The 24,627-nt window shown below is 39.3% G+C and overlaps 1 protein-coding gene across 1 annotated transcript in view; it reads right to left on the bottom strand.

The window, feature by feature from the left end:
- LOC311095966 (uncharacterized protein) overlaps window positions 1-22,068 on the bottom strand; it is a 45,499-nt gene extending 23,431 nt beyond the window's left edge. The window contains exons 1-9 of the mRNA XM_084134869.1: window positions 19,709-22,068; window positions 19,436-19,553; window positions 18,617-19,136; window positions 18,051-18,497; window positions 13,650-13,835; window positions 12,297-12,377; window positions 11,509-11,621; window positions 10,839-10,897; window positions 7,263-7,352 (exon numbers count right to left, since the gene is read on the bottom strand). Of these exons, the coding sequence (XP_083990995.1) occupies window positions 7,263-7,352; window positions 10,839-10,897; window positions 11,509-11,621; window positions 12,297-12,377; window positions 13,650-13,835; window positions 18,051-18,497; window positions 18,617-19,136; window positions 19,436-19,553; window positions 19,709-21,865 (3,771 nt within the window). The 5' untranslated portion in view covers window positions 21,866-22,068. The remainder of the gene's footprint in view (window positions 1-7,262; window positions 7,353-10,838; window positions 10,898-11,508; window positions 11,622-12,296; window positions 12,378-13,649; window positions 13,836-18,050; window positions 18,498-18,616; window positions 19,137-19,435; window positions 19,554-19,708) is intronic.
- Between the last annotated feature and the right edge of the window lie 2,559 nt (window positions 22,069-24,627).

Below are 24,627 nucleotides of genomic sequence, written 5' to 3'. Positions count from 1 at the left end.
TCTGTCACAGTATAGGTTTTTAATTTTCCTTTTTTTTTTAATGTTGTTGAATCTTCTGGCTCAACTACATGGTACCTGGTCTGAGCATTTGATCTCACTCTGCCTCTGTGTGTTTGTGTGTGTGTGTGTGTGTGTGTGTGTGTGTGTGTGTGTGTGTGTGTGTGTGTGTGTGTGTGTGTGTGTGTGTGTGGTCAATGGCTACCATCAACTGTCTTCTTCTAAATATCTTCTTTTGTGTTCAACAGAAGACAGAATCTCATTCAGGTTTGGAACAACTTGAGAATGAGTAAATGATGACAGAATTTCATTTTTGGGTGAACTATCACTTTAAAACAAACTCAGAATTGTGTCAGAACAATAGTGGAGAATAATGTTTGCATTTTTTGGCCTCTGGGGCAGCAAACATGACAGATGATCAGATGAGTGGTAAAGTGGTGTGAGACAGGGTTACCCTCTTCCTCTTGCGGGCCTGCGGGTGGTTCTTTCCATCTTGAGCTTTTCCCAGGAGGTCCGGGAACACCAGAGGTTTGAGCGATCGGGATCGGGGCGTTCGTGGGTAACGGAACGGGTCCATCATGCGGAAATCTCGCCCGTATCGGACCGAGCAGAGCGAACGTGAGCGTAAGCGCCCGGCCGAGTGCAGACTGTTCACTCCGATCATGCTCGAGAACGCAGTGCACTATGGGAAACTACTGACTCCAGGTGGGGTTTAGATCTCGAAGTGAGTTTTCAGAAAAAAACTGTTTACAAAAATATCTTCAATATGAGAAGCACATGAGAAACCCCAACATGTCTTCTTCCACAAGGCGATGAGGTAACTCCAAAAGACAAAAAAGATACAAAAATCCAGATTACAAATAGCGGAACATGACCTAATCCAAGTGCTTAGATAGACTGATGAGAAAAATAGGTGTAAATAAAGTGTAATAAACAACGCAACAGGGAGTCTGTGACCATCTGTGGGATTCACTAGCTAATCTCAACACACTACACGTTACGTTTGTGAGACGCTGACTGAGGAAACGCAGAAATAAACCACTGAAACCAGAGTGTGTTCGAGCAAAACAAAAATGACAGTGATGCCGAAATGGACAATATTTCCCTCGCGGACACTGAACACATGTAGTGGTCACTCACAAACACCATCGGGCCAACTTCTACAAGCTACACATTGATGCCACACACACTGAGTGATGGCACAGAAGGCAAGCAAAGCTTTCAGAAGTGTGAAAGAACAGCCAGGATCCGACAGATGGAATGAGGCGAACGGAAACCGGGATTAAACGTGAAACGCCCTCACAAAAACGAGGCGGTCAGCTCGTCAGAAAACACACAGCAATCCCCACACCTGTCCCCGCTCCAGATGATGTCCCAAATTCAGCACAAAGAATCCCACATGAAGACCGGGAGAATGTTAAGGATCTGTGAGCCTGTTGCTTCTGAGATTCAGATGAGATGTTCTTCCGTCTGCAACCGAACCGTTTCAAAAGATGTGCATCCCTCCTCTTTGCATTCGTTTATCTATCAGTCCATCTGGGATCCATCTGTCCTGGTAGAGCTGATGGATTTTTTGGTCCGTGTGTGTGTGGATGCGGTCTCCCTCTGGCCGTCACAGTCACACGAATGATCTGAAAACGTCCACTGCCCCGCGCTGTCCTGTGTGTTCTGTCTGTCTGCCTCCTGTTTTATCTTTCAGGCTCGCAGATGGAAAGTCTCTAAATCTCAGAGACTCGGAGGAGGATGAAGCTCTCTCGCTCGCTCGCTCATTCTCTCTCTCTCTCTCCCCCCTCAGGTTTCAGGCAGCCAATCACAGCGATCCAACACACACACACACAAGCACACGCACACACACACACACACACACACACACACGCACACGCACACACACACACACACACACAGTCGCACGTGCACACACACACACACGCACGGCTTGCTTTACTTTGAATGCTGATTAACATTCAGCACTTGTCCTCAGAGGTGGGATAGAGAGGGAGAGAACATGGGAGTTATGGAATTATGGGAGAGATGAACACAAAGAACATCATAAAACTACAAGTGTGACTGGAAAATATTCAATAAAAATGTAGTCTATAAAAAAAGCATTGAGACGAGGCGAGATATAAAGGCCTGAAGCTAATTAAAACACACCCAGATCACATTTCACACCAAAATAAGAAGAAATATGATTTTTTTTTTGCATTACAGAAGAGAGATTTTTTTTTTTTTTTGGATTGAAATACAGTATGACCAGTTTTAATATATATATATATATATATATATATAATATAAAATATATATATGCTGAAAGCATTCTTTAGAAATGTTGGCCCATATTGATAGGATAGCATCTTGCAGTTGATGGAGATTTGTGGGATGCACATCCAGGGCACGAAGCTCCCGTTCCACCACATCCCAAAGATGCTCTATTGGGTTGAGACCTGGTGACTGTGGGGGCCATTTTAGTACAGTGAACTCATTGTCATGTTCAAGAAACCAATTTGAAATGATTCGAGCTTTGTGACATGGTGCATTATCCTGCTGGAAGTAGCCATCAGAGGATGGGTACATGGTGGTCATAAAGGGATGGACATGGTCAGAAACAATGCTCAGGTAGGCCGTGGCATTTAAACGATGCCCAATTGGCACTAAGGGGCCTAAAGTGTGCCAAGAAAACATCCCCCACACCATTACACCACCACCACCAGCCTGCACAGTGGTAACAAGGCATGATGGATCCATGTTCTCATTCTGTTTACGCCAAATTCTGACTCTGAACAGAAATCGAGACTCATCAGACCAGGCAACATTTTTCCAGTCTTCAACTGTCCAATTTTGGTGAGCTCGTGCAAATTGTAGCCTCTTTTTCCTATTTGTAGTGGAGATAAGCGGTACCCGGTGGGGTCTTCTGCTGTTGTAGCCCATCCGCCTCAAGGTTGTGCGTGTTGTGGCTTCACAAATGCTTTGCTGCATACCTCAGTTGTAACGAGTATTTCAGTCAAAGTTGCTCTTCTATCAGCTTGAATCAGTCGGCCCATTCTCCTCTGACCTCTAGCATCAACAAGGCATTTTCGCCCACAGGGCTGCCGCATACTGGATGTTTTTCCCTTTTCACACCATTCTTTGTAAACCCTAGAAATGGTTGTGCGTGAAAATCCCAGTAACTGAGCAGACTGTGAAATACTCAGACCGGCCCGTCTGGCACCAACAACCATGCCACGCTCAAAATTGCTTAAATCACCTTTCTTTCCCATTCTGACATTCAGTTTGGAGTTCAGGAGATTGTCTTGACCAGGACCACACCCCTAAATGCATTGAAGCAACTGCCATGTGATTGGTTGATTAGATAATTGCATTAATGAGAAATTGAACAGGTGTTCCTAATAATCCTTTAGGTGAGTGTATATATATATATATATATATATATATATATATATATATATATATATATACACACATGTATATACACACACATGTATATACATATATATATATATACACATATACATACACATATATATATATATATATATATATATATATATATATATATATATATATATATATATATATATGTATGTATGAACAACTGCAAAGAGAAGCATGTATTTCTTTTTAAATTTCTTGATTATTTAAAAAAAAAGTATAAATAGATTTACTTTTTGCCCTTATAACAGCTACAACATATGAATTCGAAATACGGTTCATTTATTATTCATCTTCCTGTAATACATATTCAAATAAAAGATCTCGGGTAGAATTCATCTGCATATTTATAGTTTTAACATCCTAAAACATTATTAAAATTTAATTTTTAATATCCAAGACTACAATTTTATTATATGTTGGTGTAAAAAGTAAAAAAAAAAAAAAAAAAACCTGTATATAAATTTTGAAATCAAGTTAATTTCCCTTCTGATTTACTGACCATAACACTGGAGCAAAATGAACAAAACCTGACGATCAGGTTCTCCAGGATGATTTGAAAACTCGAAAACATGAAATGCAATTAGAAGCAACTTAAACATTTCCTTGCACAATCTTTACTCAAAATTCACTGTAACAAATAAGAAACAAAAAGTGCATGGCTATTTTTGATAACCTCTGAGCAATAATTGTTGTGGACGATATGACGTGCACAGTGTGTTTGAGCTGATCAGTGCAGGACACACACACACACACACACACACACACACACACACCCGCTCAGTCTCAGCACAGTGAGTTGGCTCAACAGGAGAAAGCTAATTGTTTCCACTCTCCGTCTGTCGTTATCTCACTACACAGACAGACTTGCAGTAAAATGGGTCGCCGTCAACCCGTGACCACCCTATCAATGCCTGGGCCTCAGTTCCCGCCCCTCCGTCGCCATGACGACGACGCACTTCAAGCACTCTTCATCACCAGCGTGTGCAAAAGCCCACAAGCAGCCCACGTGTGCGAGACGCAGTTACAAATCCATCGTCTTTCACCGCCGCACTAAATAAATGCCTCCTCGGGGCACACACACACAAAATCTTTGCATTTGACCTCATTTTCCACAACAGATGTGACTGAATATAAACTCACAAAGCATAAAACAACTTTAAATTAACAAATACATCTGCACAAATACTCTTGGATGGTGTCCACTATGGTGTAAATAAATACAAATAAAAAAACACACCCACATTGCAAACATAATAGGAAACTGTACAAAATGATTTAGAAAACAATATATCATATAATAAATAAATAAATAAATAAATAAATACACACACCTACACTCTAAATATAACACACACACACTATATAATATACTATTACCATAAATAATATTTATTATATTTACATTTAGATTTAAGTATATTTAGATTTATTTAAGAATGTATTACACATAAAATAATATTAACATAAAACAATATAAAACCATAAATAATAAGATAAATACGATTAGTAAGTAAATATTAGTAAAAATAAAAGTATATAATAGCTTCGTAAATAAATAAATCTACACACTAAATATAACAGGACCACAAAATCATTTACAAATGATTACACGCACACACACACATACATACACACACACACAATAATATAACATTACCATAAATAATATTTATTTTTATTTTTATAGTTTTAACATAAATATTATATTATATTATATATTTTATATTATATTTAATTTATATTATTATATAAATTATTATATATTTAATAATTTAGTATACATAAAATAATATTATGTTTATATATATATATATATATATATATATACACACACACACACACACACACACACACACACACACAAGTATAATAAGCATATAATATATAAAAAGTTAATTTATTATATTTTATTTTATAATAAATAAATAAATAAATAAATAAAAGCCACAAGAACCCATGGTTAAAGGATTAGGCTATTTACAGTTTTGATGGTGTCAAGCAACATGCCATATCAATATGATCTTTCTGATGTGTGATCAGTGGAGTGTGTCGTCTTTGAAAGTTGCTCATCCAATCAGATTTCAGAGCCAAAACAATCCACTTTATAATAAACAATAACCCTGTGCATGCAGTAATTTAGCACCCCACAATAACAGCTTTGCTTTATATGACAATGTGTGAGTGAGATGTGCTTATATAAGCTGCCCCGCTCAGCTGTTGAGTTTAAATGAGAGAAAGAGAACGAGTAGGAGGAAAGAATGTGAGAACTGATGTTGCGAGGGACAGAGAAAAGGATCGCCAGAGGGAAAGAAAACTAAAAGAGAGAGAGAGAGAGAGAGAGAGAGAGAGAGAGAGAGAGAGAGAGAAAGTGAGGTCGTCATAAGAGCTATAGAGACTGTTGTAAAGCACTTGGCATGAACAGAAAGATCACAGACTGTCAAACTGCTTCTATCCCAGCGAGGAGTCAGTGTTTTCATCAAGAAGATGAAGACTAAAACACAAGCAGCTCCTCAGATAAACCTCACTGCTGTGGCTTTAGAAGAGCACTGAGATTTCAAAGCACTCATGCCATGAAAAACAGGATTTTCTCGGCTTTTCTACGGTCACAATGTGATGCAGCTTCGCAAACGAGGCCATTATTGAAGGATGGGTCAGTGCAAACCAGACTGGATCCAACACAAACCCACTATTGTTCAGAACAGCATACTGTCATAATTCTCTTTCTATTTCTGAGTGTTGTATAATGTGCGTAGTATAAAACTGTTCCACATTAAATTTGCTGAATGCATTTTGCAAAATGCACAACGACCTTTCACTACCTGTGTGGAAAATACACCCAAATGTGATGATTAGTAACATCTCATTCTTGATTCATTATTTCGTCTGACTGACAACTGTTTAATCTGAAAAATTTAATAAAAATGCGAAATACTGGACGATGGTAGATAAAAACATACAACTTCATGAGGTCACATGACATTGGGATCATTACTGCTATCTTTCACATAATAGTGGTCAAAAATATTAGTCAGTATGCAGTAAAAAGTATGATATTATTTGAAGACCACGGGCTGACATTATGCAAATTTGTTGTGCACTTTGATCTTTAACACTTTGCAGAGTTTTTACATTCATAAACAGTTATATTACACACTGCATTAAAGGTAATATTGCATAAAAAAAGCATAATAGGGGCATTTTAAATTACTATAGTTCTTAATTGCCTTTTCTTTAAAAGCTAGTTAAATGAGAAACCATCACATATAGTTGAATCTCACTGAATCAAAAGGAGATTTTTTCATCTTGGCCTCTTCAAATGATCATTTAAATGAAGTGGCCATCATCAGAGTCCAGCTGCCAGATAACACACAGCCCAAAACTAATCTAACCCTCATTTAGCTCATTAGAATTAACTCAAGAACTAATCTGATCAGCTTCAGAATGTGCCTGCAGGGTTAATGAATGGAAGAAAAACATCCCCAGTTTCCTACCAATGACATTACAGCTCTAATCTAATAATATAAACCAATAAATGACCTACTAAAGAGTCATCGCTTCCCACCGGGACACAAATCTCTCCTGCTTCAAATAACAAACAGCAGCGCTGAACGCTATAGCACTGCTGTCACACGCTTGCACAGGTGTTTACACAATCAACCTGTGCCAACACACACACACACACACACGCACGCGCACACGCACATCTATTAAACCTGCACATCCTCCAACAACTTCACTGTGGACAATTTACCATCAATAACACAATAATGCATACACTGCGGTTTCAAAATGCAGTTTAGTAAGAGATATGTATGTAATATACAGCGCATTACCTTGAGGAGGTCTTTAGGAAAATCACTGCCACTGTTTAGTCCTTCCAGATTCCCGATGAACTGAGAGCAGGACATTCGCTTGCCGACGTTCTAACAACAGAAAAGATCAACACAAACCTGATAAATGAGCACAACTGCATTATGAAAAAGCATTATAACTGACTGAAATACATTTTTCACATTTGATCATTATTTACATGACAATTAAGCACTTTAAATGCAATTTAGCACACTTAGTTAAAAAACAAAAAAGTTTTTATTATTTAAATTTTAATGCACACTTGTAAAGAACAATTGTATATATATATATATAGTATGTATATAAACATATATACTACATAAATTATATAGCACATAATTTATCATTTTCTCATTATTTATTTATTTTTTGCAGATTTCTCTTTTTTAAACCTGGGCAGGATGATTTCCAGAACTGTTCAGGAGTAATAAGAATGAGATTTTTTCACATTTTGGCAATAATAAATTGGGGGGAAATGTCAGAATACAGAAAAAAAACAGTGAAAATCCCCCAAAGTAGATGTGTATGTAGGCATAATTTAATATATATATATATATATATATATATATATATATATATATATATATATATATATATATATATATGTATGTATATATATATATGAAATATGTCTAGGACATTTCTATTATGCATTTATAGGTACTCAGAAAAAGTTTGCACATTTGCAATTTATTTTCAGATGAGATGTCAGAGTCAGGCATTTTAACAGGCCACTTTGAGCATTTTACCCCTCTTAAAGTCAGCATGGGATGTCCTACATTCAAGCTGCGAGTGTGTGATTGAGGCTTGTATTATATGAATGTCTGGAGCTGTAGAGAGGGTCTGGAATACATAATCTGATATTGTGGACAGAAGAGCAGAGTTTCATCACAGGAAAGCTGAAATTGCTCAGTTCTCATCAGGACCATAAACCTGTTACCATGGCGACAGTGAGTCTGGCCTATAACAGGCGTTATGTGTTCACTGACAGCCCTAAACCCTTCAACAAAGGCACAGGAGCCATGCTAAATATCCCTCGAGCAGGAACTGATGCAGACCGACAGCAGTGATTGACAGATCACAGTTCCCTCTGGACATCATCACTCTGCCTTTTCCAGAGCAGCCTTCCATTAAACGCCGGGGTTTTATTGTATTATGTGCTTCTTCACAAACTGAGATAGGGGGTCAAAATTATAGTTTGTAATCAGAATATATACAGAGCTGTTTAATCATGACTTCAAGCCAGAAGGCTAATAATCTCAGAATTTCATAATTCGTGCTATAATCGGGTGATTTAAAAGAGTGAACACCCAGTAACTTTGTTTTGGTGAGCCTTTCTCTGCAAGCATGTCAAAAAATAAGCCGATCAGATTTTGTTCCCCTTCTGACGTAGGATGGGGATCTTATTATAATATTACCGGCCCTTAATCTGCACGTTTACACCCACGGCGCCGCCATTTGGTTTTCACAAGCGACAACAGTGTAACCAGATCTAACACAATGGCAAAAGTACGAGCAAAGCATGCAAACTGTTCTGTCCTTGCAGCACAGCCGAGCACAGGACACTAGTATTTGATCAAAACTGTCAACCTGTGTAAAAGTTAAACATGTCGATGAGATGAATCAAATCCACAACAACTACATAAATGTATCCACTAACCATTCAGAAACGTCCAGGTGCGTCTAAGCCAAGGCCTCGTTAACACTGTCAGTGAAATGTGACCCAATTCCGATTTTTTTGCTCATATGTGACACAGATCGGGTGTGTTCTATGACAGTGTAAACAGGAAAACACATGCATTCGGATATTTCGAGATCGGTTTCAGGCCTCATTCATATGTGGAAATAAATCAGATATAAATCAGATATGTGCCAATGCGACTGTCATGTAAACAGGCTGATCGGATTTTCTGAGGCATTAGGCAACGTCTCCACAGTTTAATGACGAGAGAAACCCCAACGCACATCTGCAAAGGGACGGATGGCCTGTCGAAATGTTGTGTCGTCGTAGGAGAGGAATGTGGACAAACATTGACACAACATATCAAAGGTTGCCTTGCTCATCCTAAAATTTCGGACCCACTGCTTCTCGTTAAAGCCCGTCACAATATGCTCCCACCGGTCCTGAGATCTCTCTCGCACACAATAACTGAAGCATATGCACAGGCTGAAATGATGGCATTGCGTCATTTTAGTCCTCCATTTTCATCTTCCTCCGCCTCAAAATCATGGTGATGTTTGGCGAACTTCGCATATATCACAGAGCTAGCATCAAGCATATTTTGCGTTCGTCCATCTGTGCAAGATAACTGAACCCTTTAAGCATGCGCGATGTTTCAGATAGTATGGCAAGAGTAAACACATGAATCAGATGTGGGTCACAGTTGAAAGAACATGTAAACGGACGGTCAAAAAAATCGGATATAGGCAACAAATCAGAATTGGGCATTAAGACCTGCAGTGTAAACGAGGCCTAAAAGTTGCAACCTCTTCTGAGTCTCTCTGTAAAGCTGCACTCGCTACTGGTTATTTCTGAGATTTTGGCTGAGTGAGATTATTTGCGTGTTTTGTTATTGTATCCGAAGCTCGTGTAAAGGCTCCGCCCTCTTCTGAACAGAGGCGGGGCAGCAGCTCATTTGCATTTAAAGGAACACACACACAAAAACGGCAGGTTTTTGCTCACACCTAAAAAGGGGCAAATTTGACAGACACATTCTGGGGACACTATAGATTTATATTACATCTTGTGAAAAGGGGTATAATATGTCATATATAACTCTACAATATAAATTACACACATTAAACATACATTTTGAAACATTTTAAAACCTTAAGTGCACCATAAGGACTTAAACTAAGGATGTAATTTTATGTGCTTTAAGAATCAGACAATCATATTAGTCCTTATAAAGCTACTTGGTAGGAACTCATTTCCTTAAGGCCCTGAAATCACAGAACAAACTGTTGTGAAGCAAGTTCAAACTAAATTAGGCCAAAGCAAAGTTTTGGGAGTTCGAAACAGCTTGTCAAAGCGAACTTTCTGGAAACGTTTCACTCTGGCTGGTAAACATCTACGAACTTCCATTGGCCCGTGGTGATGATGTAATAGGTGGGTGTGGCTCTGAGGCTCCGCCTTCTTTGACACAGAAATCTTCTTCACACAGTTCATTTCTTCTGTTCAGTCCCTCGAGGTCGGATGTTTTAGTTGTGTGTTTATTTTGTTATCGAGTGGAAAGTCAGCACATATTTACACATTCATCTAAACACCGCTCCCAGCAGTGTGGACGGCGTATGGATGTTTTAAACGGTTTATCGCTGCTCAGGTATTTCAAACTTCTTTCCACCCTTAAGCGAAGAACTGAGAAAGTTGTAAAAAAGCATAATAGGTCCTCCATAAAATGGAGGTCTCAGACTTCTGAAACCCAATGAATGTCCTTTAAAGTGTGGAAACTCTGCGACTCTGCTGCACTGTTGTTGAGACGGAAGATTTTCACCCTCCATTACACTTGTCTGTATGGTGAAGTAATAATAATGTGTTCATCCATGCGTTTACTCACGTGGCCGTGCAGGTCAGTGTTGAGCAGCATAAGAGCACAGATCAGCGTGTGGACACCGTCTGCGAGACAGAACATACACAAAATCATATACACTCACGTATGGTCTTTTTATCATATGTAACACATAGAGAGAGGTAGAGGTAGAGGTAGAGAGGTAGAGAGAGAGAGGTAGAGGTAGAGAGAGAGAGAGAGAGAGGGGTAGAGATAGAGATAGAGAGGTAGAGAGAGAGAGATGTAGAGGTAGATAGAGAGAGAGAGACAGAGAGAGAGAGAGAGAGAGAGAGAGAGAGAGAGAGAGAGAGAGAGAGAGGTAGAGGTAGAGGTAGAGAGAGAGGTAGAGGTAGATAGAGAGAGAGAGGTAGAGAGAGAGAGAGAGAGAGAGAGAGAGAGAGAGAGGGGTAGAGATAGAGATAGAGAGGTAGAGAGAGAGAGGTAGAGGTAGATAGAGAGAGAGAGGTAGATAGAGAGAGAGAGAGACAGAGAGAGAGAGAGAGAGAGAGAGGCAGAGGTAGAGGTAGAGGTAGAGGTAGAGAGAGAGGTAGAGGTAGAGGTAGAGAGAGAGGTAGAGGTAGAGGTAGAGAGAGAGGTAGAGGTAGAGAGAGAGGTAGAGGTAGAGGTAGAGGTAGAGATAGAGATAGATAGAGAGAGATAGAGATAGAGAGATATTTACCTTCAGATAGTGTGAGGGATGAATTGCACTGCTGATATCGATGGGAAAAGTGTGCTAAGATTCGCTCTCTCTCCTGCGTCTCGCCCGTCAGTGAAAATTCTATTAGAAATGCCCTGAAATAAACAAACAAGAGTAAACAAATGCCCCGAGATAAACACAAGCTGATGAACAAAATATTATAAGCCTCTGTCATAAATATAATTGATATAATCCAAAATTAAATGTATAGATCCAATTATACAGGAGTACAGTATTTTTAAATTGACTTCAAATCCCATTCATACATGCATATCCATTAAAAAAAAAAAAAAAAAAAAAAAAAAATAATATTAATAATAATAATAATAATAATAATAATAATAATAATAATAATAATAATATATATATATATATATAACCGGTATATATAGTTTGTGTGTGTATATGTACATGCACACACACACACACACACACATTAACATAATACTACATATACACACATATATTATATAAATACAAACTTTTATTTTATAACTGATTAAATCGCGATTAATCGATTTGACAGCACTAACACACACACACACACATGCACACGCACACATATAACTCTAACATAACATGATTTATTACTAGTATTTATTAATATTCCATACTACATCTCTCTCTCTCTCTCTCTCTCTCTCTCTCTCTCTCTCTCTGTGTGTGTGTGTGTGTGTGTGTGTGTGTATTATAATACAAAATTAAATGTATATATGAGTCCAGTATTCTTCAGGTGAATTATTTACCACTTGCATATTTAATGTGCTGACCTTAGCGCTTGGTCCAAAGTCATTCCTGTAAAATTGAAGTAGTGCAGATATTCCTCTGCTACCATGCGACTGAAGTCATTGCTAAAAAGGAGTCAGATATAAGAAAGACAATCAAAGAAGATGACAATGCAAGAACAAACAAGGGAGACGTGGGACGCAGGGTGACAGACGTGTCCGAGGCCTGTCAAAGATGCATCGTGGAGGAACATTCCCATGGTGCACCTGTCAGAGAGAGAAAAGCTCTTAAAGTACAGATGCTCTGAGCAATACAGGCAAAACCAGAGAATAAAAGCAGCATGAAAACCTGCTTTATATAACACTAACACTCCAGCAGAGACCTGCGCAGGACAGAGAGAGATGGAGAGGTCACAAGGTCACAGGAAACACAGTGAAGATGCGCAAACTTACTGAGGATTGATTTTAAAGTTAACATGAAATTAAACTCAACTCCATTTGCTTTCTAACATGTTCCTGGTTTTATTGTGCACAATTCAAAAGTGTACTATATCTATACTATAAATATATATTTTTTTTTACTCTCATTCAGAATTTAATAATACTGGAAATAAGTGAATGTGATTTTACCAAGTGCAACTTGTTCCTGGAACAACATTCCAATCAACCAATCAGATTTGAGGGACAAGCTTACAGTTTATGTCAAGTTTAGGCTTAAAACCAGGGTTAGATGCTTCTACATCAGTGTTATTCACCTGTCATTTCCCAATGATTTTAGGGATAACTTAGGGGTAGAGTTAGGATTAGGGAATTTTAAGACAGGAATGTTGTTCCAGGATCAACAAAATATGTTGATCCAGGAACATGTCTTACTTGGCAAAATCATGGTAACCAATGGAAATAACACAGCATTTATTTCCATCAAGAGGTGCATCTTTTTGGTCAAGATCTTGTATTGACAATACAAGAGTCAAGTCTCCTCCAGCACATCCCAAAGACTTTCAATGAATTTAAGCTCTGGACTCATAAGTGCAAATTTATGTGTGAAAATGATTCTTCAAGCTCCTCCCAACCATTCTTTCCCAATTTGAGCCTGATGAATCCTGACTTTGTCATCCTATGGTCATGATGTGTTTTCCTACATGGTTGTTTAAGAAATGAAAAGCTACACACTCCATCAGTTAGGGTTAGAAGAACAGTTGCCAAACATATAACATGTTAGAAACATAATAATCGCTGCAATAATGATCCAAACATCGACAAATTGTATTTATTTTTTGTCCGGGTGTGTGTGTGTGTGTGTGTGTGTGTATCAAGATAACACTGATGTGTCATGCACCTGAAGGGAACATTCAGGACATACTATACGAGCATGAGAATCGAAGAAGATTTACTTACTTTTTACCCAAATGACGTGCAACGTCACACTTCCTGAAGCCGTCGAGGTTGAAGAGGCGTTTGGCCAGACGTTTGGCCGCTTCCAGGTCGGCACGGTTGCTGAGAGTGTCATTACTCCCTAAACCCAAACGCTCACTCAGTTCCTGATCCAACTCCGGGTCTGCGGTGAAGCGAGGAGATTTCTCTCTGAACAAATACAAGAACATCACAAGTGACCTGTGATCTCTGAACGCTGAGCACTGAACTGGGAAACATGCATTTACTATACTCAAATCCTGAACTAAATTTCCTCACTGAAAATAATAGATTTATTTTTGTTGTTGTGGTATTATTTAAAAAAAAAATTACCATGGTGTATGAATATGGTAATCTTTCAGTATCATATCATTCACTACACCATCACAGAACCACTGCAGTACTGAAATCTGTACAGTATGAAAACAGAAATATAATAGACTAAGAAACACTATTTCATGCTGAACCTTGGAACTTTCCTATAAGAAGCTCAAAAGCCATCACAACATATACAAAGATATACAAAAAGTTCTGACAAACCTCTTCCGTGTTACAAATTTCCACATTTTTAAATAATATGATCACAAATAAATATAGTGACCAAAAACAAAAGTTCTTCAATATAGCCGACATACGACATTAAACTAAATGACAAAAATATTCAGAAAGCTTCTTGTATTGTTTGAAAGGAGATCACATGTTAAATCAGGTTTAATTTACACTAGTAACACTGCCATTACTGTAGTATAAACTGTGCTTTCCAAGCCGAACAGCGAACACAAACAGCTTTACATTCAGAAATCATTTTGTAATTCTGTTAAACTGTTATTGCGACCTATTGATCCGACTTCCCCTGGTTTCTCTAAATGAACGTGGGAGGCTGAATGCCAGCAGTCCTCTCTCTTTCTGACCTTCTTATCAATGACTCATGCTAAATCCACACGAAAAACAAACCACGGGCAGAAATGTGTGAAACTCAAATAAAGACGTCTGGAAGCAGACCAGTTCTTAAAGAGACAAGCACGACAAATGAGTGGTGACTCCATTTCAGGGTTATTATTGTTGGTGACAATTTATTTTAAGGTGGCATAGTCAGTTACATGTTACTACATGTACTTACTATAGTAATAACAGTAAATCATGCAACTAACCCTAAACCAAACCCTAACCACAACCGTAACTTTATAGTAAATATGAATCAGAATGTAACTACATCACCTTTAAATGAAGTGTAACCAATTAAAATGAAAACAGAAGATATAAAAAAACCCTCAAAATATTAACAAAAACTATAATTAGTATACAGTATCAGTAACACTACTCCATATTTCGAGATGGATCATCTAAGGGTGAACAAATTGATAGTCTTGATAGATTGATAGATAATTTTAGCCTGCAGAATAAGCACACCATTAGAATTAAAAGCATCACCACTAACAAAATAGACAAATGCATTAATAAAAATCACTTGGCTGCAGTAAATGCACACAGATCCACAAATGTGAATATCATCTACTCATTTTGGGTTGTTGCTAGGTTTCTACAACAGTTTTTCGCTGAATACTTTTATATGAAACTCATTAGGACAATGTCTACCACAGGAGGTGAGTGATGATCTGCATCTTTCCCAGCCGCTTGTACTTGTACCTGTTCAGTGTGTGGCAGCGGGTCAGGACGCTTCTCTCCTCCAGCGCAGGGCAATGCCAGCAAAACACTGAGTGCTGGGCTTTTCTTCTCACACCATCTCTGCCAAAACACCTCTGTGCCGTGAGTCTCTGGATCTGAGCCATGTTTGTGTTAGCGCTCGTCCAGCGAGAAGCTAACATCTCCTCAGGTGTTCGTGGACATCTCCGCTGCTGTTTTAATCTCGGTGTGACTGAATTAATCTGTCGTTTAGTCGTTTATTCTAATGATCCTGAAATTCCAATCCATCCTTGAACTGTTTAGTACGGCTCACAAACTTGACAGATTATTCCATCCCAATAGGTTTCCCACTGATTACTCTCGCTCTCTCTCTTTGTAAACTTTGTTGACGCTCCCTAATGGCCTTCTCAGTTCAGTGTGGCATGTAACATCTCTCAGTCTCACACGCACTTTAAAATGTATACACATCTCGTTTTATTTCTCACGATTCTTTAGAATAATGATAAGCAAAACACTCATTTGGTCACGAACCGACTGCAGCTGAAGTCCCTCCTCAAGTGAGTGTTTAATCTTTCTCTGTACACACAGTTTAGTTATTTACAGGTGTAACAACAACATTCTGCAACTAAAATCATTTAGATTGAATTATAATTAAGGTTATTCATTCACTTGTGCATTAAAATGTTAAAGTTTTGCAGCACAGTTGTGTGGTAAACATAATCAGCAGTGCATTGTGGGAAAGCCAGAATAAATCTGATCATACATTCGATTTACTGCTTCTAAAACCTACAAAAAACTAGAAAAGAACAACAAAACTAAGTATCAGCTGTAAATATGCACACATACACACAATACCGCTCAAAAGTTTGGGGTCAGTACGAATTTTTTGTGAAACAAATTAACACTTTTATTCATCTAAGATACATGAAATTATTCAAAAATGACATTAAACATGTATAATGTTACAAAGGATTTCGATTTCAAATAAGCACTGTTCTTTTGAACTTTCTATTCATCAAAGAATCCTGAAAACAATATGTATCATGGTTTCCATAAAAATATGAAGCAGCACAACTGTTTTCAATAATCAGTAATTTTCTTTAGCATCAAATCATCATATTAGAATGATTTCTGAAGGATCATGTAACACTGAAGACTGGAGTAATGATGCTGAAAATTCAGCTTTGATCACAGGAATCAATTACATTTTTTAATATATTAAAATAGAAAACACTTATTTAAATTTTAATAATATTTCTGTTTTTACTGTATTTTTTTTTCTTTTTTCAAATACCTGCAGACTTGGTGAGCAGAAAAGACTTTTCAAAAACATCTAATCGACCCCAAACATTTAAATGGTAGTGTATATTCACATGCAAACAGCTTTATGATAAACCTTTTCTCTGTCAAAACGGAAATCAAAAAGGAATGAAAGAAAGAGAGAGTAAAAGACTGAGGTTTTCTGTGTCACTGGGCTTAAAGATTGTTCAAACTGCTTCACACTGATGCTACTGTTCCTGCCATGCTGAATGAACAACACACAAACAATTCTAATTGGCATAACAACTGAGCAAGCACATTATAAGATATCTAATTTGATTGGCTCATAGGTTGGCAAATCTATTATGCAGTGTACATTTTATTACTTAACCTGTTGCACCGGATCTATTACCAACTTATTACGCAATATTTTCTGATGAAATGTGCGTGGGTTAATCAATATGAGCACAAGCGATGCTTTTAATTCTAATGGTGAGCTTGGTTGGTTCTAATAGTGACACAAATAGCACTTATGAACGACTGTCGCCACCTAGTGGTTTAGTGGAGCTACTACAGGAGTGATGTGCAGTGCTGCAAGGTGACTCCAAACACACATAACATTTTACAGCAGATGCTAACTTGTTTTATGAGACAAGAGACATGGCAGATTTAAAATATATAAGAGTATACATCCTATAAATTAGGATTTATGTAGCAAAATTCAGATTGTGAAAATAAATATAATTTCTCAAACTATTCCTAGCCTCTATGTTTGTCTCAAGGTGATCTATGCGGCAGTTACTTCAGTTCTCTGCCAGCAATCGGCTTTGTCTTTCATCTGTCCTCTCTCTCACACACACACACACACACACACTACACACACACTACACACACACTACACACACACACTACACACACACTACACACACTACACACACTACACACAGGAAATATTGCTTACAATCCACCTCAAGAAATATATACTGTCAAACCAAACTGAAAATAAAAAAAGTGTATCACATATTAATTAATATAGGCTTAGAAATTACAAGTGCCCCCTCCCCTCCCAATAATTATAACATTTTAAATTTAAATTTAAATAATATGTTGCCATTAAAAAAATATATGTTTATGCAATTTTTGTCTTCTTGACTGTGGGTTGAAATATTAGGCATTTTGAATTTTTTTTGGGCACTTTTCCTCAATATTCACCAAGATTCAAGTCATAGTAAAACAAAGTACAGTATGTTTCATTTCAGAAGAGACTGTTGGTTGCAAACTCCATCTGCTGGAGAAACTGAGCTATTGCAAAGACTAAATGAGTCTATGAGCAATAACGTATTTGTATCTGTATAACAGGTATGCTCATATATAATGTATACTACATTTTCCACAATTTACAGTATACAACCATAGCACACTACTAAGTTTTCCAACCTAAAACACACAGTTCCTCACTTTAGTGATGAAAATGACACAAACCTGGGCAGTGAAAGTGGTGGGTTGATCTGCCAGCTCCGCCCGTTGCGATCGTCAGACCCACTGCTGAGGCGTTCACTGGATGGTGCCCGTGTGGCATCGGTGTCACCCGTTATCGTCAGCACAGACTCTGAGAGGCTGGGCATCTCTACGTGAGCCAATGGAGCAAAGCTGAGCTCCACGATTTGCCGCACACTCTGGTAGATCTGACCCTGCACTTGTGGAGTCAGAGTGGGAAGGTCAAAGGTCAGAACAGTTTGAGTACTAGAGGTCAGAGGGTCGAGACTGTCCAGACTACTGTAGGAGGTGCCTTTGGCACGATGTGACTCCATGATGTTCTCAAAATGCCTGCTGAATGTGTCTAAACTGTCTCCGGACTTTCTCCGAGGGCCACGGACCAGAATGGGAGATTTCAGAGCTGGGTGGTTGTTAATGAAATGATCTCTGGGCCTAAAAAAAAAAAAAAAAAAATTACCTTGTTATTTCTGATATTCTGCACCAGTAACACATTAAATATTTAAACAGTTTCTTGAAAGAAAACATCAATATGCGTGTTTGCCACTTCCCACCTCTTTAGCATAATGCTGTAAAACTCCTCTTCTTCGTATCGCTCCTGATCGGCCAGCAACCTCCTCACATCGCCCTGCATCCTGACAGTGACCCAGCTCGCAACACCTTCCTCCTCCTCCTCCTCCTCCTCCTCCCCATCCTCCTGTCCATCTGTTCTTTCATTCGGCATCTCTCCTAGAGGGCTGCTCCCAGCACAGGAAGTTCCCATGACACTTCGATTACTTCCAAACGCTGAGTCAGCGTCCTCTTGCTCGGCTAACAGCACTTCATCTATATCGGTCTCCCGATAACATCGTAACGGAACGGCGTCCAGATCGGTCTCAGAGTATTTTAAAGTTCGCCGAATTATGCCAGTTTTGGGGGAGGTGCCTGGGGCGGCAGGGGGCGGAGTCACTAGCTCCACCTCCACATGTTGAACGTCATGATTAGCTCTGAGAGCGAGCTCCTCAAGTGGCAGAAAAGAGGGCGGGATTGGGGTGGAAAGACCACTTGGTGGAGCTGTGGAGGTTTCTGGAACATCTAGGTGGATAACATACAATATTCATTCAGCTATGAAGGGAAATAAATCAATCCATTTTGGTGCCATTGAAACTGACAATGTTTTGCTGATGACTATTCCAGCTCAGTGATATTGCAGTGTTATCCCACTTTCACATGAGAATGCTCAATGAGTGAGTTACTCAAACACTTGCATACACTTGAAATGATCTTAATGTACTTCAACCATAAAATAATCATGGAAAAAGCAATTAATTGCTTTTTTATGGAATCTAGATGATCTTTAAAAGTGACATTAAAGAGGTCAACAGGCTACTTACTCTTCTCTCGTTCACTGGCAGTGTTTTCTGCTGGAGTGCCAAACAGAAACTCCCACTTGGCACGAGCAATTTTCTGACAGTGCAGAGATGGACCTGGCACCAAAGAACCACCATCGGACTGTAACATCCACACAAAATAAACACATTAACTTATAATAAAACGTGAACAGCCTCATTCATTGGAAGAAACTTTAAATTGTTCTTAAACCATTGTAGAATCATTGGTAGAATTAGACCGTTTATGTAAAAATGGTTTTATGAACAATGTCTCACCTGTATTCCTGATGATGGGTGATCTGAATGGTTGCTGTTCTGGCTGGACTCAGGTGAGATGCAATCTCTGTCTCCTAGGCTTCCCGTTACTCCACTGGAGCTCGGGGATGACCCAGCCAAAGCCTGGTGTTCTCCAAACCCCTGTTCATCCTCCCCTCTCTCCCCATCTCCCTCTTCTAATACCACTGGCCCTAGAAGCAAAGCCTGCCTTCTCCTCCATTCTGCCTGTCTCTGTTGCTGCGTTATCCTGGTCATCTCCTCTACTCTTTCCCCTGGGCTGTGGTTTGCTCCACATACTGAATTGCTAACATTCTCCTCTCCCCGTTCTGTGACCTCAACCCTTTTTTTGTACACTGGACTGCTGCTCTTGAGAGTCCCTTCAAGTTTTTCTGTCAAGCTGAACTTCACTTCCTCTTTCTTCGCCTGCTCTATCCATTGCTGTCTAGATGTCCAACTGACTGGAGAATCGTCCACACTCTGACCGATGAACAACCGCCTGGAGATCTCCACGCTTTCTGCAATGACATGGTCATCCCAGTCCTCCTCGTCCAGGAACCAGGGTTCCCCGGAGGTCCACTCCTCTCCAGTGTACTGTGGAGGCTTGTGACGGTGTAAAGTGGGGCTGTTAGAGACTGGCAGGTCAGCCCTAAGCTGACGAGGATCTCGGAGTGGAGAACACACGTCTGCATTGGACAGACTTGGACGAAGAAGACGAGACGGGAGGGCTGGAGAATCAGGGGCTCCCACTGGGACAGAGCAGAAGGAGTGATCGGCCAGGTCATCTCTTAAATCTGAGCTCTTAGTAGCTGTTGCTTCATGCAGGTGCGGAGAAACCCCATTTGTTGTAGGATGGTCTTCATGCACAGGTATGTTCATCTTAACAGCCAAATGCTGCACTGGACTCTGTTGCAAGGTCTCATGCTGGATTTCTCTCGAAGGATACCCATAGTTTGTGCTGCTTAGATTAGATGAACCTCTGAAAACAGTGGGAGGAGGAGAACTGCGGACCTCGTTGAAAATAGTTGAAACCTTGGTGGCTTCTTCTGCAATCTTGCGGGCTACCTCAGGACTGTTCAGGGCTGAGGAGTTATTGCTTCCACTAAGCTGGTTCAAACCATGAGTGGGTGTGTTTGTGAGGCTGGTTCTTTGTCCTGACAGAGGCTTGTCTTCAGCCCGGCTTCCCCAACTTTGACTGACTGGTGTGGAACAGTCTTGCTTTGAAGGGAGGTTCTGGTTGGGGCATCCTTGGGACCTGGAGGTGGATTTCTGCTGGTTGTTATGCCCTGTGTGGGATGAGAAAACATCTGATGCTGGGCTTTTGGGGACACCACATGCAGCTCCGACCCTGCCTGGGTCAGGATCATGGCGGTGGGCACTGCAGTTTGGCACTGGTGAACCTGCCCAAGACTGGCATCGTGCCCTCTGCTGTTGGTGAAACTCCGGACTCCAGTCTGGGCCACGAGAAAACTTACACCTCAACTGGGGAGAGCCAAACTCCTCCAGGGCTCGCTGTGTTGCTGCTTGACCGACGGGATCCAAAGTAGAGGAACAAAATCCTGGATAACCCATGTGCTGGTGAAATGGACTATTATTGCAGGAAGACTCATTAGGGTGAGACCGCTTTGGATCACTACACCTCTTACGTGGGCAAGCAGCTGCCTCCTTTTTTCCACTGGGACTGTTACAAGGACTCTCCACAGTTTTGATGTGGGGCTTCTCAATGTAGCTAAAAGTGACAACGGACCTCTGTCCGGGCTCTGGTTTAGAGTCCTGTTGATGACTGCAGACTCGACAAGGCGTCCCCGGACCAGACGTCCGTCCAGAGAATGACAACGAGTGGACATGTTTCAATTGTTTACAGTCAATGTTGTTATTGAAGCCAGAGGACACCTGTTGGAATGGTTCCTGCTGGGGAATGCTGCGTCTTTGAGGGGAATCCAGATAATTGTGTGTGGGCTGTAGTAGGAAGCTTACATTTGGTCTGAATGTGCTGCTGGGAGGTGTGGAAAATCCTGAAGCCACCTGTGCTAATTTGGTCAAAGCCTCAACAGGACCATCTTGCTCCACTGTTGTTTCACAGGAACTACCTTTCTCATCATGCTCTGGTGGGGGTCTCACCTCCACATACAAATGCAGGACTTTTCCAGTTTGAGACATGGCGTCATAACAGTACAACACAAAGAGACACTGAGAGGAAGACTGAAGAAAAGACAGACAGAGAGAGACAGAGATCCTTTTCCTGTTCTGGTCAGGTTGTGAAATCCTGTGAATGTATTTTTAGTCCATGGAGATGCCGTTCTTCAGATACCCTCTCCTGCCAGACCAGCTACTACAGATGGAGATGGCATGGACCATTGCACCTAAGACATAAGGAAGAAAAGACAATTAATGAATTGCTACCTAAATATACAGATTTTTCCTCTTTGCCACAATTATTGTTGGTTATCTCAAGATTTATATAGTGATGGTGAAAGTGACGTGATGGCCAAGTATGGTAACCAATACTTAGAATTTGTCCTCTGCATTAAACCAATCCAAGTTAGTGCACACACATTAGGAGTAATAAGTAGTTAACACACACTGGAAAACTGTGGACACACACACCTGGAGAAGTGGGCAGCCCGGGGAGCGAGAGCCTTGCTCAAAATGCTGCTGCCGGCATTGAGAATTGAACCCACAACCTTCAGGTTACCAGTCTGACTCTCTAACCATTAGGCCACGAGTCAAATGCACAATGACTTTAAAGCTTAATAATTTTCTGTAAAGCTTCTTTGAAACAACATGGCATCTGAAAAGGTTTAACAAAAATGACGCCTTAAATATTCTATGTAGTGCACAAATGCCATTTTGAATGTCTATGTTGACATTAAATGTTAAAACAGGGTCTGTAAGGACAATTCAAATTGTTCCAACATCTAAAACTTTCTTTCGAAAACAAAACAATATGTCAGAGAAGTACAGTGCATTTCTCGTCATGACATATCAGTAGAAATCCAATTACAGAGGCAGCGACCCCATTATATCAGCAGTGGTCATCTGACTCATTTTCTCACTGATGACATACTCCTCCTATCGTTCAGCCATCCATTTAGCCTACACATAGTACTAACCAAACAGAGAGAAATGTTCTCCAGCAGAGACTGAACAGAGATTTCCAGGCTGCATTTCACCGTCATACTATTTTGAAATCGACTGATGGTATTTTACCCTTTTTTTCTGCAAAAATCTATTTTTAACAAATCCATTCTGCATAAGAAATGCCAAATTGACCATCTGCATGAAAGGATTGGCTTATTTACCGAAATTAATCCCTTAAAATCCAACATAGTTGTGCACACACACACACACCACACACACACACACGTTATGTGTTAAACCTCAGTGACTCATACAGTAAACTCCCATTCAGGTCTAAGTATTAGCAATGTGTATAAATAAATGATGATACTGCAAAACTGTAGCTTTTAAACCATGTAAAGGAAAATTTCAAATAAGGGAATAAATACACATGAATTTGGCATTTCATAAAGAAATATCTGAATGCCATGATTGACCAATCAGAATCAAGTACATCAACTTTGAAAAAAGGGCTAATTCTCCGACACACAGGCAAGTTCAAATAAGCCATTGCGTATTTTTACTTAGAAATATGAAGCTCCTCTGCGGAAGTGCTTCCTGAAGCCTCTGAGACGCCCGGTGATTGATTGAAGTATCTCTCATGTTTCACACACACACAGACACATCTGAAAGTGCAGGTGCATGTCATTGATTTTGCTGTTGCAGCACAAGTGAAGGATAAATGAAAGCAGCTCTCATGTCAAAAATTAATCAATGAAACACACATACGCATAAAACCTACACTGACACCGTTTACACCAAGAAAGGGTCTTTATACTAGGAAGCCAGCACCACTATACAGGTCAAGGTTTTGCTGGTTGGCATGTCCCAGTTAGCCCCTGCTGGTCAATGCCGTAACAACACCATCTGGACCCAAAAACATCTTCCTCCATTGATAGCTATTTATGCATTTATTTATGCATATATGCATTCAAGCTATACATTTTTAACAGTATGTTAGTTAAGTGACTTCAAGACTAATTTGGTCAAGTTTTAGAATTTCAAACAGTTGGTTTCAAACATGTTTTGTTTCTGGATTAAAAAATTTAAAAAAAATTAAAACCTGTGCACATTTAAAAGTGTCCAAAAGCCTGAAACCACAAAAAATAATCTGGAATTTTGTTCATTTAAACCTGTAAATGAATCAAAGTTTCCATGATTTTGAAAATGTTTAAACAGAAAAGCTATTATGTAAAATAAATTATAATTATTTCAAATTCTGCACTATATATACACTAACATATCAATACAAACACACCGAAGCTAACTTTAATTGAGTACACATATTGTCGAAGTTGTAATGTTTAAATTAAGGGGAAAAAAGTGTTTGTGTGTGCACTTGATTTGAGTAAACAGAACAATTGCAGTGAGCCTCATGTGAACTGGACTGGGTTATTGCAATAATAGTATTTTTTTATAATGTGAAATAACTGTATTTATATGCCGCAAGTATTATAAAGTATTATATAGTATTAGTATTAGTATTTTTAGTATTATATTTTAATGCATGTTGTAGCATTTTTTTAATTATATTTTTATGAGCCAGTGGAACGGAATTTCATTCATATGTGCACTCAAAATATCTATCTATCTATCTATCTATCTATCTATCTATCTATCTATCTATCTACACAAATGTAAGGAAAACATCCATACATGTAGGCTATGTATAAAAGCAGATAATGTTAAATGAATAGTTGGTCCAACAATCAAAATTCTCTGACCTAATTAATATTCATGAGATCTGCAAGTAGATTCAAGTGATTCACGCACACACAAAACAGCCTGAGTCGATCCTTACA

Source organism: Abramis brama (assembly GCF_963993115.1).
Source record: "Abramis brama genome assembly, chromosome: 14".
Taxonomy (NCBI): Eukaryota; Metazoa; Chordata; class Actinopteri; order Cypriniformes; family Leuciscidae; genus Abramis; species Abramis brama.
The sequence above is the reverse complement of the archived record's forward strand: the minus strand, read 5'-3'. Positions and strand labels throughout refer to the sequence as shown.